Genomic DNA, 14,493 nt, shown 5'->3' on the forward strand with positions numbered 1-14,493 from the left:
ACGTTTGGTTATTTATAAAAGAAGAAAAGTGGCGCATGTTTAAAAATAGGAAAACACACCCTTGTTGGTTTGAGATGTTTTTTTATTTTATTTATTCAGGAAATATCAGGACCACTATTAGGAATCTGCGGAAGACTACCACTTCCCATTAAGATACAGTAACTCTCATCCGTAAGTGTCCATTATGATCGAGCGAGTCTTATTAAGACTTAACCGGGTGCGTTAGGCTACACGGGTCTGGTATGTAACAAGACAAAAAAAAAAAGAATGTACCGATTGGGTTGTAGTGTGCATGGGTGTGTTCTTCATGTTCTCATGAGTAATTATTGTGTCATTATTAACTTCATTCTTTCTGCACAGCTACACAAAGGACACACACTTGACTAATATATTCCCGGTTTTGTTGGTTTCAAAATATTGAATATTCCCTAAAATGTGATCCTTTAAATGAGGGAGGCGTTCGCCCATCGGCTTGCCTCCAGCTGTGGCACATCTAGAGGTAGAGGAATGGGAAGGGTCGGGAGGGGGTCGTGAGGGCTAAATTAATTTTCATTTAATTTGGGTAATGGAGTGGACATCAAGAAGGGGCGCACGCCGGCCCTACGCCTGGAATTCCAGGCCGAGGCCCAGCTTGTGGCCGCCGGCGTTGATGTTCTTGCCGTCGAGGAGGGCGGACAGCGTCAGCTTGATGCCTGAACAGAGCATAAAAATTAAATTTCCATTATTTTTATATTATTATTATACAGTCACCACTATCGGCTACTCAGCTGCCGCGTTGAGATCCGTATTACAAGGCGCCGGTGTATTTTCTTAAGGGGAATTTAATTTGATGTAAATGTGGTCTTCTCACCTGGCTTGAGAGTCTGAGTGTATCCGAGGCCTACGAGGCTGGAGTTGTTCACCTTGGCCTGTAAGCGATGGCAGAATCCAGCAATGTCAAAAAAAAATACATTGACATATTTCTGCAAGTAGGGGGCACTGAAGCTCACTCTAGTTTCATGTTTGATGGCAAGTTATCAAAAATAGCCAACATGCTTGCCAACGACCAAATGTTTAATGTTGCACTATTTGGTATCATCCATCTAGCTAGTATAAAAGGTTCCAATTTCAAGGTTCACTCACTGAGAATGACGCATCAGGATCAATCTGGTACTTGGCAGCGATGCCAAAGCGGGTGTTACTGTTGCCGGCGGTCCAGGCCAGATTGACGGCTGTCTCCAGCTGTTCGTTCACCTTCTGGTAGATGGAGCCGCCGAACTCTGTGCCGTCGTTTCTGCCAGAAGCAGAATTAAAAAGGAAAGTTGAAATATCTTTAGCGTGATACTGTTTTGAACCAGGTGGTTATACAAACGGGAAACTTCGTTTGACCTCAAGACGTAAGGATTAGCTGTGAGCTCAGCGGGGTGGGGCCCTTCTGCCGACCTTGCCCCCACCCACCCACTGAGCAGCATTAACTGTCTCGCCCTTCCAATCGAAGAGCTTTTGCTCCTTTTGATCGCGCTCAGTCTCACCTGCAGCGTGTTAAATCCCATCGCTGACGTAAAAATAACTACAAGGCGCTCGGCAGTAACTTGATATTCCGCAGTGTTGTATGAAGCTTACACGTTGGTGTGCAGCTGGAACTCGTCCGTCTTGTAGCCGACGGCAAAGTTGCTCTGAGTGATCCGGTTGCGACCGGCCTCGAAGGTCACCTGGTAGCCGGCCAGCCAGCCCTCGAACCCCAGCACACCGGCGCCGTGCACGGCCGTGCCGTTGATGTCGTAGTTGATGTCGCAGCCCAGGTTGATGTGGTCGCACTTGTAGGCGGTCTTCAGCTTGCCACCTTTTTTGCTAGAAGCGGTTAAAAAGGACACTTCTGAGCAACTCACAAATACAAAATGTAAGACTACTCAACACTTACATTTAAATAAAAGTGATAAAATGTTAATTTTCCACCAAAATAATCGTACCCGGTATTTGGTGAGAAGGAGGAGTCCAACGTCAGCTTCAGACCCTTGGTCAACTGCAAAAGAACATCAAAAAACATAAACAACATAAGCAGAAGAAGAAATCTAAAGTCCACACCGCATCTCCGGCGCCCCCACCTGGTCCTCGATGGTGAATTCAGTACAGATGGTGTTGTCGGTGTTCCACTTTTCCGTGAAGGTTAACCCGTGCTCGGCCCACTTGTACTTGGTCTCCAGAGAGCCGGCCACCTTGCTGGTCTCGGTGTTGGCCGAACCCGTGCTGGTAAATTCCTGCGCGTAGCAAACACAACGAGAACCATTGAATCAAGTCTGCTCAGCTTATGGTAGCAATGTTAGCGTATGATCATCTTATCAGAAATGCTGAGGTCCTACCAGTCCATTCTCAGACTTTGTTTTTAAGTCCAGCTTGATGAGTCCGAAGCCTGTGGAGCAAAAAAAAACAAGTGAATATCCCCCCCCCACCTGAAGTGTCATTTGCCGCCAGGCCCGTCACTGCTCACCGAATCCTTTGGTGAAGATATCCCGGGCGGACTTCCCCAGGTCGGCGTAGGTCGGAGGTACGGCCATGATCTGCAATAAAGGGATACATCCCACAACTTAAGGGAGGACAGACAACGATTTTTTACTGCATTGCCACTACAAGAAGCTGGCAGCTCCATTCAGTCCGGCCATGTCATCACTTATGAGCAAGCTCTTTCACCGTAAGACTTTCGACAGTGCCGCGGTTTTTGCACTTGAGCAGTCACGCAGGTGATATGATAACATTGAGGAGGATTTTGATAGCGGTTATGTGCACAATGTGAAGCGTTTCTAAAGGCGAATAGCTTCTCCGTGCCTAGCAGGATTGGAGGAGGAGGAGGAGATCCTACTTCTCAACCTTTGGCATGACTTGTCGAACACCTTCTTTTGCCAACAACTGCACCCTTTTCTTTAGTTATTGCCAAAATCCAACTTTGACTGCTTCATCCAATAATTCACTTGATCTTCCATCTGGTTTATCACAGTAGATTCTAAGTGTCAAAGAGGAATTTGAAAGATCCTTGACTGACAGTAATAAAAATCCCAAGGGCTTCGGTGAATGTAAATGATTGATTCCTGCTGGTGCAAACCAATGCCGATCACTCACTGCACTCTCAAATTGTGTTTGCCTTCTATTACTAGTACGACAAGTTTTATCGAATCGTGTACTTGGTATTGTTTATTTATTGTGTTGTTTATGTATAATGTTTATTGAAGTATGACAAGTCAAATGACCCCAACAAAGAAAAGGTGATGACTCGTTCCATTAGCATTAGCTACTAGCCTCAAAGGTGGACAGCGGGCAAACCGCCCCCCAGCCACCCTGTAACTTCACCGTAGTAGATATTTATTAAAGTTTGTTTGATAAGTAAAAAGAGGAGCATTCCCGACTAAATATGCAATTTTGTTCTTCCCAGCGGGATACGATCGGTCTGAAAATGGCAAACGACCGCATCATAAGTCATTAGCCGTCAAGCTAACAGCGGGCCGAGCCTCGTAGCACCATTCACCTCTACAGCTTTAAATGCTAAAGCTATGAGCTAACACACCGGGCAAAGAGCCGGTACGGCTACGCCTCCTGATCCAAAGCAGTACCGGCAATTTTAGACTCTCAAATCCGTACCTCAGTGTGCGGTTTCCCGTACAGAGCGTGTGGACTGTCACGGAGAAAAAAGAGGAGAAAGGATGAAGCAGGAGGAGGCGGCGGCTCACGTAGAGCACGTTACAAGTCAAAGATAGTAGGGCTGTGAAAGAGACAAGATGTTTACCCCCGAGGTGGCAGTTTATTGGTCGCAGCGGGTAGAGAAGTATCTCGTTCATTCAACATTGAGTTTTGACGTTATAAACTGTCATTACTCTGTAACTACACATCAAACTAAATTAAGCATTGAAGTAAGTGACTTTATAGAAGTGCAAGCGCCGAGGAAAAGTTATGGAAGAGGATTCGGGCCAGTGAAGAGAAAAAAAACGGGGGGGGGGGGGTTGAACCCTGTAACCCCCTTTTTTTTTTCTTCACTGGCCCTAATCCTCTTCCGTACTTCAGAACACGTTCAGGTTCTCCGGAAGTCCGAGCGCCAGGGTGAGCATAGGGGTCACTGAGGGTCACGCAGCCGAAGCTTGTGGTAAAGGCGTTGAAGGAGCATTGCCCACGTTGTCCACCACCAGCAGCTCCACAGTAGGACCCCAAGGAGCAAGTATGAAGAAGCCACACGTGATGGCTGGCACATGGATGACATGAAACCTCAGCAATCCTCTCAAGTCCAAAAACAACACCTTTACGTCACGTGCCGGCGATACTGTCGCGTCGGGCTCGTCCTCGATAAATGTTTGATCTTCTCATCTCTGCAAATGATTTCACAGCATCTTGATAGTAAAGACGACAGTGCAGCTGGTTGGACAAACATTTCAACATAATACATAATCCATAATAAGAAACATCGCCACATCAGTGTCACTGAAAAGCATTTTCATAATCCAAGCGGCGCACGTGCCAAATACTTGATAAGGAGTTTGGTTAAATGATTGCCAATTGGTCGTAAAACTGAGGCAACACGTAGTCACACTTTGTACTGAAGCGGGGCAACAAATCCAAACCCAAACAAGTCGGCTCTTTTTTGGATTGACTACAACTTGGATTCTTTACTCTGACAAGCCCGTGCGTCAGCGTCCTCAATTTCCTTTTTCTCTGGACCTTTTCGCCTGTGGAAATTGTGAAAAGGCAAAAATGAAATAGTTGACAAATAATTTGTTTCGATTTGCACGTCCCGCACGACTGACCTGTATATGGACTGCATCTGTGTTAGGGTCTCCGGCAAAGGCTTTCCAAACGACTCCGGCAGCAGGAGAGAGAGGAAGGCTCCGCAAATGGCCAAAGTTCCCATCAGGATGTATGGCAGCGCCTTGTAATATTGACCTAGCGTATTCGAAATGTTCACTGGCTTTTGTTTCATTTGCTCTCGTCATTGAGCGAGATGAACGTTGGACGTACCGAGGTAGATGATGAAGGGTGAGATGATGGTCCCCACTCGAGCCGCCATGGAGCAGCAGCCCATGGCCGTGTTCCTGATGACGGTGGGGAAGAGCTCGGACGTGACGGCGTAAACGATGCAGAAGGCTGCCGTCACGCCGAATTTGCCCAGCATCTCCAGCAGCACCGCCACCCACGGAAGATCTGAGCCCAGGGCCACGTCAGCAATGATGGTTGAATTTGCTAATTGCGTCTGGCAAAGTGGCGCGTACGAAAGACTTGCGTTACCTATGGGAATCAGGTGCACGCACAGGATCATGACTCCGCCCATCATTAGCGTGGACGACTGGCACAGGCGACGGTAGCAAAAGTGCAGCAGCAACAGAGCGATCAGGTAGGCCGGAACCTCCGTCACCGCCGACAGGAAGCAGTTGAGGTACGGGTCTCCGTGAAGGTTGGACGTGTTGAGGATCAACGCATAGTAGCTGATGGTGATGACGAACCTGCGCGAGTCATTTAAGTCCTACCGAGTCAATCTTTTCTTAGCTTATAATTTTGTCAATGTACCACGAGGATGGTGGTTTGCGACCGGCGTGGACTGGAAATGTGCTTTCACTTACCACAGAATTGAACACAACAGGTTGATGGTGAAGATGTTGCAGTTGCGCAGGATGGAGCCAATGTTGTATTTCTTGTCTTTCAACAGCATTGCATTCTCAATCTGGAACAAAAGCGCAATCCCTTTGCAGTTGTTTTCACAATCAAAGTATAGTATAGTATAGTATATATACTTCAGTTGACCTGATCTGAGGCGGTTTTGAGACTCTTACCTCGGCCTCTGTGAAAATGGCCTTGGGTGGGGCAACCTTATTCATCTTGGCAGCGTCCATCAGGATGCTCTCGGCCTCTGCCACTCGGCCCTGGGACAGCAGCCAGCGTGGCGACTCGGGTATGAACCTGTACGAAGCGTCGGGGAAGGTTGTTAGCTAGCAGCGGAACGATGCTAACCCTGCCCTGCCCTTACCACCACAGCGGGATGTAGATCAGTCCGCAGGCAGCCATGGGGATCAGCAGCAACCGCCAGGAGCGCAGGAAGTATGCCACGGGTGGCATGAGCATGTAGCCTATGGCCGAGCTCATGAAAACTCCCAGGGAGCAGAAGACCACGCGGGCTTTGGGGCTCAGAATTTCTGTTCCTGAGGACAAAGCGTGTAAAAACGGGACTAATATTAACAAAGCCGTTTGTTAGATTTGTTCCTTGTTCCAAGTCTAGATCTGCTAGCTCTAAAACTTAGTAGCCTTAGCTTAACTACAATGCCTTAGCTTGGATGTTATGGCAACGGAAGCCTCACTCTGCATATGCATGAGCCCTCCCAGAATGCCAGAAGCTTTGCATGAAGACGTCCAGCAACCTGAGACAAAAATAAGTCCCATTTGAAAGTCTCATACCTAGCACAAAGGCGATGATGTAATTGGAGAACCCGCCAGCACCGACCAGGAAGTAGATGAATGTGAAGATCTCCCAACTGTTTGAAAAGATCTGCGCCGTTATGCCCACTGTCTGGAGGACCATCATGGTGAATAGCGCTGGCTTTCTTCCGTATCTGTTGATAGGAAGCACAGATACTTGTTTTTCAATGGACTACCTGGTGACTCCAAAGCTTTTGCTGCCCACCTGTCAGACAACTGGCCCGAAAGAAACGCTCCCACCAGCACGCCAAGGTAGTGGATGGAGGTGGACAAAGGGATTTTGTGTGCGTCCTCACAAACCAGATCCCACTGAAGAAGATGCACACGTTTGTCAAAACCAAAGAGAATCGTGGCTCTTTACAAAACTACAAGCGAGTGAAGCTTTTTTTGGCTGACCTCGGTGGCAATGGTCGATTGATAGGTGTCTCGGCTATACGTCCAGCCGTCTCGGCAGGCTTCTAAAGGAATGTCGGCCACGTCCACATCCACGTCCGGCACGGCGCCCTTCTGAGAGTAGTTCTTGACCATCTCCAGGTTGAGCCTAACGCAAGAGCTGAGCCTGGCCACGCCATCCACCGTCTCTGTAGGGATGGTCACGTTCCTCCACGCCCGGCTGATGTTGGCGTCCTCGGGAAGGCGACAGTGGTGGGACGGCGTGTCAGCGACAAATACGATGTAGATACCGATGAAGCCGTTGGGATAGATACTGACGGCCAAGGCGAAGAAAATCCGACGCTGGAAGCTTCCCCACGGTCCCAAAAAGGACGTGACGCTATCGTAGTCTCGCAGTTTAGGCTCACCCATTGTTCTGACGTGCCGCTAAACAAATGATGGGGAAAAACAGCACCCGCGAGGGCCTCGTCTGTTTTGTCAGGGGTGGTGGCATAGTAACTGTCGAGTCTGCACTTTTTATTTTCGCCCAGAGAATTGGCCTTGAAGAACGTGTTAATGGTTAACAAGTCTCTGAAAGAGCGTTATAAATTGCTTTCTTGCTCCTGACGACAATTTGGACATGGTAGCACCCCCAAAAAGTCATTTGGGATAAGATGCCACGTGGCTGTTTGGAATAGATCCTGTTTTATTCTTCCTGGATGTCTGGTGGGACTCTTTAAAAGGGTAAGATGTGAAGGTCTTCTGCTTCGTCTTTGCCCTGTCAGAGATAACAGCACTATCATGCTATGTTCCTTCCGCACGTCAAGGTGGACTCGTGTTGCGGCCACAAATTATGTGAGTAGATAAATAAAATAAGATTAAAAAAAAAAAAAAAAAAAAAAAAGCTGTTGAGATTTAGCTTTATTTACATGTCAAGTCATTCTAAAGACTGGTGAGGTATCCTTGTGTTTTGACATTAAACACAAATGGAAGGTTCTACAAAATAATGATCCAAATGTCAATCGGCAGCCATCAGCAGACACAAAAAGTGAATCGTTGCTCCACTCTGCAGGTCACTTTTGACTTTGTTGTGTTTTTGCGGGTGTCCGCTCGCTTGCTTGGCTTTCTGGATAGTTTTTGGTTTTGGTTCCACAGCACCACCTGGAGAGACGACACAAGCCAAAAGAGACTATCTATCTATCTTTGCTTGTAAATGTGGAGCAAGTTGGCCTTACCCTTGCCATTCCTGCATCTGTTCCAGAGTTTCCGGAAGGTCTCTGTTCAATGTCTCCGGGAGGAAGATGTTGACTACGCAGGAGCCGACGCTGAGACTTCCCATGAGAATGTAGGGCAGAGCCTTGTTGTAAGTTCCTGCCACGAGTAGAAAATGCTAGACGAGGCGGGCGAGGAAAAGAGGAGAGACGTGCCGCACGTGCCTAAATAGATGACGTAGGGAGCCGTGATGCTTCCTAGGCGAGCCGCCGACGAGCATATTCCCATGCCCAGGTTCCTGAACACGGTGGGGTAGAGCTCGGCCGTGTAGATGTAGACGATGCCGAAGGCCACGGTGAAGCCAAACTTGCCCGTCATTTCCAGAGCTAAGGCTACATCCTTGAGGCCTGAGGGGAACGTCGGGTCATAGCTCTGAGGAACTCACCTATGGTGATTGTTGGTACTTACTCGCCGGGATGAACTGGATGAGCAGCAGGACTCCTCCGCCGATGAGCAGAAAGGCGGACAGGAGAGCCCTCCTCGGACATCTCTTCAGGAGCCACGTGGACGCGACGTAGGCGGGTACCTCAGTGGTCGCCGACAGGAAGCAGTTCAGGAAAGGGTCCCCGCTGAGGTTGGAGGTGTTGAGGGATAAACCGAAGTAGCCCACGTTGATGGCCATCCTGCTTGACGAGAGCACGCCAGATTCAGACGGAGCGACAAAGCGCAGAGTCGTCCGTTGGGATCGGGCTCACCACAGAACCAGACACATCAGCGTGACGCATCTTATGTTCCTGGATCTCAAGACGTCAAGCATGGTGTACTTCTTGCTCGGAGGTAGGGACTGGACATGTAACCACAACCAACATCCGTCAACCGGCGGAAAAGCCAGAGTTTGACCCTCACCCTAACCCTCCCTCCCGTTTGTGTAACCTAGCATGAAAACGACTTTACGCGGAACTCAACCTGGGCTCCTCTGAAGATAACAAGCGGTGCCTCCACTTTGTTCTTGCGGGCGGCGTCTCTTACGACGGCTTCGGCTTCCGCCACTCTTCCCTGAGTGATCAGCCACCTGGGAGACTCTGGGATGAACCTACGAGCACACCGTCCGGATCGGTTGTTTGAAATCCCAGATGCTCCTCGACCGACTCGGCTAGCCTAGCCTAGCGTACCACCACAGAGGGATGTAGACCACAGAGGTAGCAGATAGAACAGCAAGGAGGGTTCTCCACTCCCTGATGCCGTACGCGATCCACGGAAGAATCATGTAGCCGATGCCGTAGAAGAGGAACGCCCCGAGCGTCGTGAAGATCACCCGAAGCGTCTTGCTCAACAGCTCCGTACCTGACCCAAAGAGAGATCCCCATTCTGCGCAAGACTCGAGGCGAGAGAGACGAGACCCTACCGAGTACAAAGGCGGAGATGTAGATGGAAATCTGGGAAGCTCCGACAAACAGGAACGTGATGCAGAACATCCTCCACGACTGGGAGAAAGACTGCAACAGGACCGAAATGCACTGAGCGCCCAGAGAGAGGAAAACGATCTTCTTTCGTCCGTACCTAAAGAGGGAAAAACGAAGCGAACCTTAGCAAACGTTTCTTCGAATGCTTTGATCTGAGAAAACGTAATCAAAGTTACAAATCAAATCCATGCATCCATGATCTTCATTTGTATCCCTCACTGGGGTTGCAGTACCTGTCAGAAAGCTGGCCTGAGATCAGCGAGCCCACCAGGTATCCTACGAACAAAGACGAGGACGCAAAAGGAACTTTCCACTGGTTGTCGCAGACCAAGTCCCACTGCAAAGACACAAGCCACGTCACTTCTTGCCCTCCTCCGTTCGACACTGTCACGTGACGAGGGTGCCGACCTCTGTGACGATGTTGGCCAGGTAGACGTCTCTGCTGTAGCTCCAGCCGTCCAAACAGTCCTCCTGCTCCAGGCCCGCGAGGTCCACGTCCGTCCCGGGAGCGTAGCCCTCCGCCGACAGGTTGCGCACCAAGTCCAGCTTGTAGCGCCGACAGCGGCTGCGTACCGGCAGTCCGTCCTCCTCGCTGACGGGAATGATGGCGTCCCGCCACGCCGCCGTCAGGTTGACCTCCGGCACGAGGCAGCGGTGCTCGGGGGCGGCTCCGACAAAGACGATGTAGAGCCCGTTGAATCCGGTGGAGATGAAAATAGTGTTGAGGAGGATGAAAGTCACGCTGAAGTGAGGTCCGGTTTGGCCCAGGAAGGCCGTGTCTCGGTTATAGTCGCCCATGGTGAAGCGACGCTGCTGCCGTGTGCTGTGGCGACTCTCAATCGTTGAGCGGGACCCTGGGTGGGCCGCTGAATCCCCCTCAGCCCCCTCCCACTCCCCTCCTTCCTGCTCTCATCTGGCAACAGCAATCAGGACTCATAGAAGGAAGACTGATTCATCCTGACACCCTGTCCCCTCGACCGGCTCATTTGATTTCCTGGGATATGATCAAACGCTTTCAAAAATGGCCCGGTCCATCTGCACTGCCCCCCCCAGCCCACCGCTGTCGCCATCGCCACGGCGGCCACTCGCACAGCAGCAGTTTGCTCCAAACAACATTCCACACTTTTAAATACTCTTGCACGTGCTTGTACTCTAAACGGTGCTAAGTAGCTGCTTTCAAAAGAACGGAACTTTTAAGTTCACGCCGGGCTGTTTAGGAGAGTTTACGCTTAATTGTTATCATGGAACTGTGCCGGTGTCAACTATTAAGTCGTTTGCCGTGACTTTTTTTTTTCTGGCTTTTCTCATAACAGACATGTTGTGCTAAATTCCACACTTTCAATCTCAATCAGTCAATAATCATCCACGGGTTGAACGTGGTCTTGAGTTAATGTTGTGCTTGTGTGCGTGCGTGTGTGTGTGTTTGTGCAGCAGAGCGTGAGGGTGGTGCTGGTTTCACTTGAGCGGACCAGTCCAAAGCCTCAAAAAAATCAGAATCGCCACGCAGGATGGAGAGCGTGACGGACTACGATGGCGCCACGGCGTTCCTGGGGGAGTGGGGGGCTTTCCAATGCGGCCTAGCCCTGCTTCTCGGCATCACCATGATCCCCAACGGATACGCCAGCCTGGTGCTGGTCTTTTCGGCCGCCACGCCGGCCCACCGCTGCCTGGTGCCGGCGGGCCGAGCCAACCTGACGGAGGAGTGGCTCGACGTCAGCATCCCCCTGGAGGAGGACGGCCGACCCGCCGAGTGCTCCCGCTACCAGTTGGAGGCTCTGCGGGCTTACTCGGAGGCGGGCTGGCTGCCCTCCCACGTCAACCTGAGCGCCGTGCCCCGAGAGGACTGCCTGGACGGTTGGGAATACGACCGCAGCGTCTACCGCTCTACCATCGTGACTGAGGTTTGGCCCGTTGCTTTCCAAACGTGTTTCCGCTGAGAAGCAAATATGAAATGCGTGCGGCCATTTTGATTTGAAGCGGGCGAATTTTTTGTGTGCCGCAGTGGGACCTGGTGTGCGGACAGGGATGGAAGAAGCCGCTGACGTTTTCGCTCTTCTTTTGCGGCTTTCTGGTGGGATCCTTCCTGTCCGGACAGTTCTCTGACAGGTTGAGGCGCACAACGGCGAGCACGTGTTTGTCGAGCCTGATTGATTGATGGATGGATGGATGGATGGATCATTGGCAGGTTTGGCAGGAAGATGGTGTTGTTTGTCACCCTGGCGAGCCAGACCCTGAGCGCTTTCCTGCAGGTCTTTGTGCCATCCTGGTCAGCTTTCTGCGTCCTCCACTTTCTCACCGGCATGTCCGTTGTCTCTAACTACCTGGCTGCTTTTGTTCTCGGTATGACAATTTCTCCTGAGTCGTCGTTTTTTGGAGGGAAAAAGGATTTTTGTTTTTTGCTCTTCCAGGAGCCGAGCTGCTCAGACCTCGATTGCGGCTGTTCTTCACCACGGCGGGCTCGTGCATATTCTTCGCCTTGGGCTATTTGCTGTTACCGCTCCACGCCTACTTCCTGCGAGATTGGAGGACGCTGTTGCTGGGCATCACCACGCCCGGCTTCCTTCTTTTAACTCTCTGGTGGTAAGGTGCTTTTGAGATTTTCTGTCCGAATGTCGGCTGACGCTTTTGTCTGCCACCGTGCAGGTCCATCCCCGAATCGCCTCGCTGGCTGCTGTCTCAAGGAAGGATCGCAGAGGCCGAGGCTATCGTCAGACTTGCCGCTAAGAGGAACAAAATGGAGGCGCCGACTAAAATCTTCACCACTTTGCAGGTTAGATGGTGTCTTTCAATGCTGGAAGAGGAAACGAGTCCTCAGATCATCGAGGTAGAGTTATGAATGTTCTTTTTTTTTTCGGAAAAAGGTCCAAATGGTTGTATAACCCCCCCCCCCCCCCCCAAAGAAAAGCAAAATCCTAATCTTCCAAAAATAAATGCATTCAGCACACTACAATCAATCATTACGCCATCATATCTGGAGAAGTTTTTGCTCTTATAAGAACATTTTTGTTTTCTTGCTCTCTATCTGGTTCACTGCTCAATGTCCAACTCCCGACAATAATTGACACACGGTCGCGCACGTGTGTATGTGTGTGTGTGTGTGCACTCCAATGCAGAAGTCAGCGGGGGACAGAGGACCCGCTGGAACTGGAATGTCTGGCAAAATGTCCACTCTCTCACCCTGACATGTTTTGACCCTAAGCCCAATTTCAGTGTGTTGCACCTGCGTTCCAATGAGAGTCATGCAAAAAATGATTTTTGCTTGAAACTGCCAGACTGTTCTCCTATTGTGGACTTCCAGTAGTTTCTGTTAAGACAATAAAATGTATATTGAGAGAGCGAGAGAAATTAGCTAGCAGGTAGTTTTCGCTAGCTAGTTAGATGAGTGTTTTTAATCAATTGAGGTGTCATTTGTCGTGTAGAAAGAAGGTGGCTCGAAAATGATGAAGTACAACATGTGCGACATGCTGCGTTCTCCTAACATCCGCTGGATGTCTGTTCTCCTGTGGTTTGTCTGGTGAGTTGCACGCACACACTTACGCTGAACAGCTAAGGACTTATAGCCACATTGTAAAGACATAAAGATTAGGTGTTGTCCTGATGTAGCGTTTTTTTTTTTTTTTTTTTTGAAAAGGGGAAGTTAGAATTTTACTGGAGTAAAAAATTCAAATTAGTCTTTTTTTTTTTTTTTTTTTTTAGAAAAAAAGAATACAACTTCACACAGAGCAATGTTGGAATATTATTAATAATATTAATGAATTAATACACGCTTGCAAGAAGTGATGTGTGTTTGTGTTGTTTCAAAAGGATCTTTGCTCTCAAAATATGCCAAGGGCATATTTCCGTATCCCATGGAAATTGATTCCTTGTGATCGCTGTCGTCAATCCCCTTTGGCAGGAACACCATCGCCGTGGGCTACCTGGCGCTGTCGCTCAACACGTCCAACCTGCACGGCGACGCCTACCTCAACTGTTTCCTGTCGGGGGCCGTGGAGATCCCCGCCTACCTCCTCACGTGGCTCATGTTCCGCCGCTGGCCGCGTCGACTCACCTTGGCCGCTTGTCTCGCCTCTTCGGGATTCTTCCTCCTGGTCACCCAGCTGGTTCCGGCGGGTAGGGGCCCGTGCGGACCGCCCGCTTCCAGCGTCCAGCATTGAAAGCAAACCATCCAAACGCCCGGCAGATTTACACTGGCTGGCGGTGACTCTGGAGATGTTGGGCAAGTTCAGCTTGACGGCAGCATTCAGCCACGTCTACGCTTACACGGCGGAGCTCTACCCAACCGTGCTGAGGAACATGGCCATGGGCTCCTGCTCCATGGCCTCCAGGATAGGCAGCATCCTCGCACCCTACATCATCTACCTGAGTAAGAACCCAACATTGTACAAAAGGTGTCCATTAGTAATCAATCAGCCAGATTTCTCCAACCGCACGCTCTCTGACTCTTTTGTGGCCCAGGAAGCTATTGGGTGTCACTGCCATACATCCTGATGGGCGTCCTGATCGCGGCGGCGGCGTTGCTCAGCCTGCTGCTGCCGGAGAGCTACGGAATACCCTTGCCGGAAACCATCACTCAAACGCAGCCCTTCCCCGGGTGAGCCGTCGCCGGCAGACCGACATCAGCGTTTGTGCTCAATTGCTACAACTCTCTTTCGCCTCTAGGTGCTGCCGAAAGGAAGTCTACAAACGCACAAGCACCAAAGAAGAAGAGCTCCAAAGGCAGTCCGTGGATGTCCAGTGAACCCGTAAAATATTGCTTGTAGAAATCATTCCAATTATTCTGTACTGGACTTGTGATTTGTGCCTATATTCCACTTTTGACCTTCATTGCGCGTCCAAAAGCAGCTTTGGCGACCTCTAGTGGTCATGGATGGATGCATGGAATGGGTGGATGGATACTTTATTGATCACAGTGTCGCAATACCCCAGAGCGGGTCCATAAAAGAGAGGATAACACAATACAGGAGAATACGTTATGCAATGAATAAATAAAGAATAAATAAATAAATACAATAGCAGTTGTGTG

At 49.9% G+C, this 14,493-nt stretch overlaps 4 protein-coding genes across 5 annotated transcripts; 1 reads left to right on the forward strand and 3 right to left on the reverse strand.

Moving 5' to 3' along the window:
* Positions 1 to 61: 61 nt before the first annotated feature.
* On the reverse strand, positions 62 to 3,766 carry vdac1 (voltage-dependent anion channel 1). Its single transcript, XM_085935762.1, has 9 exons — positions 3,610 to 3,766; positions 2,468 to 2,537; positions 2,340 to 2,389; positions 2,085 to 2,237; positions 1,950 to 2,002; positions 1,603 to 1,830; positions 1,123 to 1,273; positions 851 to 908; positions 62 to 692 (listed from the first exon to the last, which is right to left on the reverse strand). The coding sequence occupies exons 2-9, from the start codon at positions 2,532 to 2,534 to the stop codon at positions 601 to 603; spliced, it is 852 nt and encodes a 283-aa protein (XP_085791888.1). The 5' UTR covers positions 2,535 to 2,537; positions 3,610 to 3,766; the 3' UTR covers positions 62 to 600.
* Positions 3,767 to 4,212: 446 nt separating this feature from the next.
* On the reverse strand, positions 4,213 to 7,230 carry slc22a4 (solute carrier family 22 member 4). Its single transcript, XM_085936826.1, has 10 exons — positions 6,820 to 7,230; positions 6,629 to 6,732; positions 6,403 to 6,557; positions 5,978 to 6,149; positions 5,784 to 5,910; positions 5,574 to 5,674; positions 5,242 to 5,456; positions 4,975 to 5,157; positions 4,764 to 4,899; positions 4,213 to 4,685 (listed from the first exon to the last, which is right to left on the reverse strand). Exons 1-10 carry the CDS (start codon positions 7,225 to 7,227, stop codon positions 4,610 to 4,612), a joined length of 1,677 nt encoding a protein of 558 aa, XP_085792952.1. The 5' UTR covers positions 7,228 to 7,230; the 3' UTR covers positions 4,213 to 4,609.
* Positions 6,276 to 14,320, forward strand: LOC147042974 (organic cation/carnitine transporter 2-like). Of its 2 annotated transcripts, none has more exons than XM_085936823.1 (11): positions 6,276 to 8,158; positions 10,902 to 11,371; positions 11,473 to 11,576; positions 11,656 to 11,810; positions 11,879 to 12,050; positions 12,114 to 12,294; positions 12,890 to 12,984; positions 13,366 to 13,580; positions 13,651 to 13,833; positions 13,926 to 14,061; positions 14,130 to 14,320. In XM_085936823.1, exons 2-11 carry the CDS (start codon positions 10,979 to 10,981, stop codon positions 14,206 to 14,208), a joined length of 1,713 nt encoding a protein of 570 aa, XP_085792949.1. In that variant the 5' UTR covers positions 6,276 to 8,158; positions 10,902 to 10,978; the 3' UTR covers positions 14,209 to 14,320. The 2 variants fall into 2 exon arrangements, with proteins under 2 accessions (XP_085792949.1, XP_085792950.1); XM_085936824.1 differs by having other exon boundaries at positions 12,114 to 12,240.
* Positions 7,733 to 10,298, reverse strand: slc22a5 (solute carrier family 22 member 5). The gene is made up of 10 exons (XM_085936825.1): positions 9,879 to 10,298; positions 9,704 to 9,807; positions 9,413 to 9,567; positions 9,180 to 9,351; positions 8,974 to 9,100; positions 8,763 to 8,851; positions 8,476 to 8,690; positions 8,232 to 8,414; positions 8,031 to 8,166; positions 7,733 to 7,956 (listed from the first exon to the last, which is right to left on the reverse strand). The coding sequence occupies exons 1-10, from the start codon at positions 10,266 to 10,268 to the stop codon at positions 7,869 to 7,871; spliced, it is 1,659 nt and encodes a 552-aa protein (XP_085792951.1). The 5' UTR covers positions 10,269 to 10,298; the 3' UTR covers positions 7,733 to 7,868.
* Positions 14,321 to 14,493: the final 173 nt, after the last annotated feature.

This window comes from Syngnathus leptorhynchus, chromosome 17 (genome assembly GCF_054491065.1).
Source record: "Syngnathus leptorhynchus isolate UIUO chromosome 17, UIUO_Slep, whole genome shotgun sequence".
NCBI classification, from domain to species: Eukaryota; Metazoa; Chordata; class Actinopteri; order Syngnathiformes; family Syngnathidae; genus Syngnathus; species Syngnathus leptorhynchus.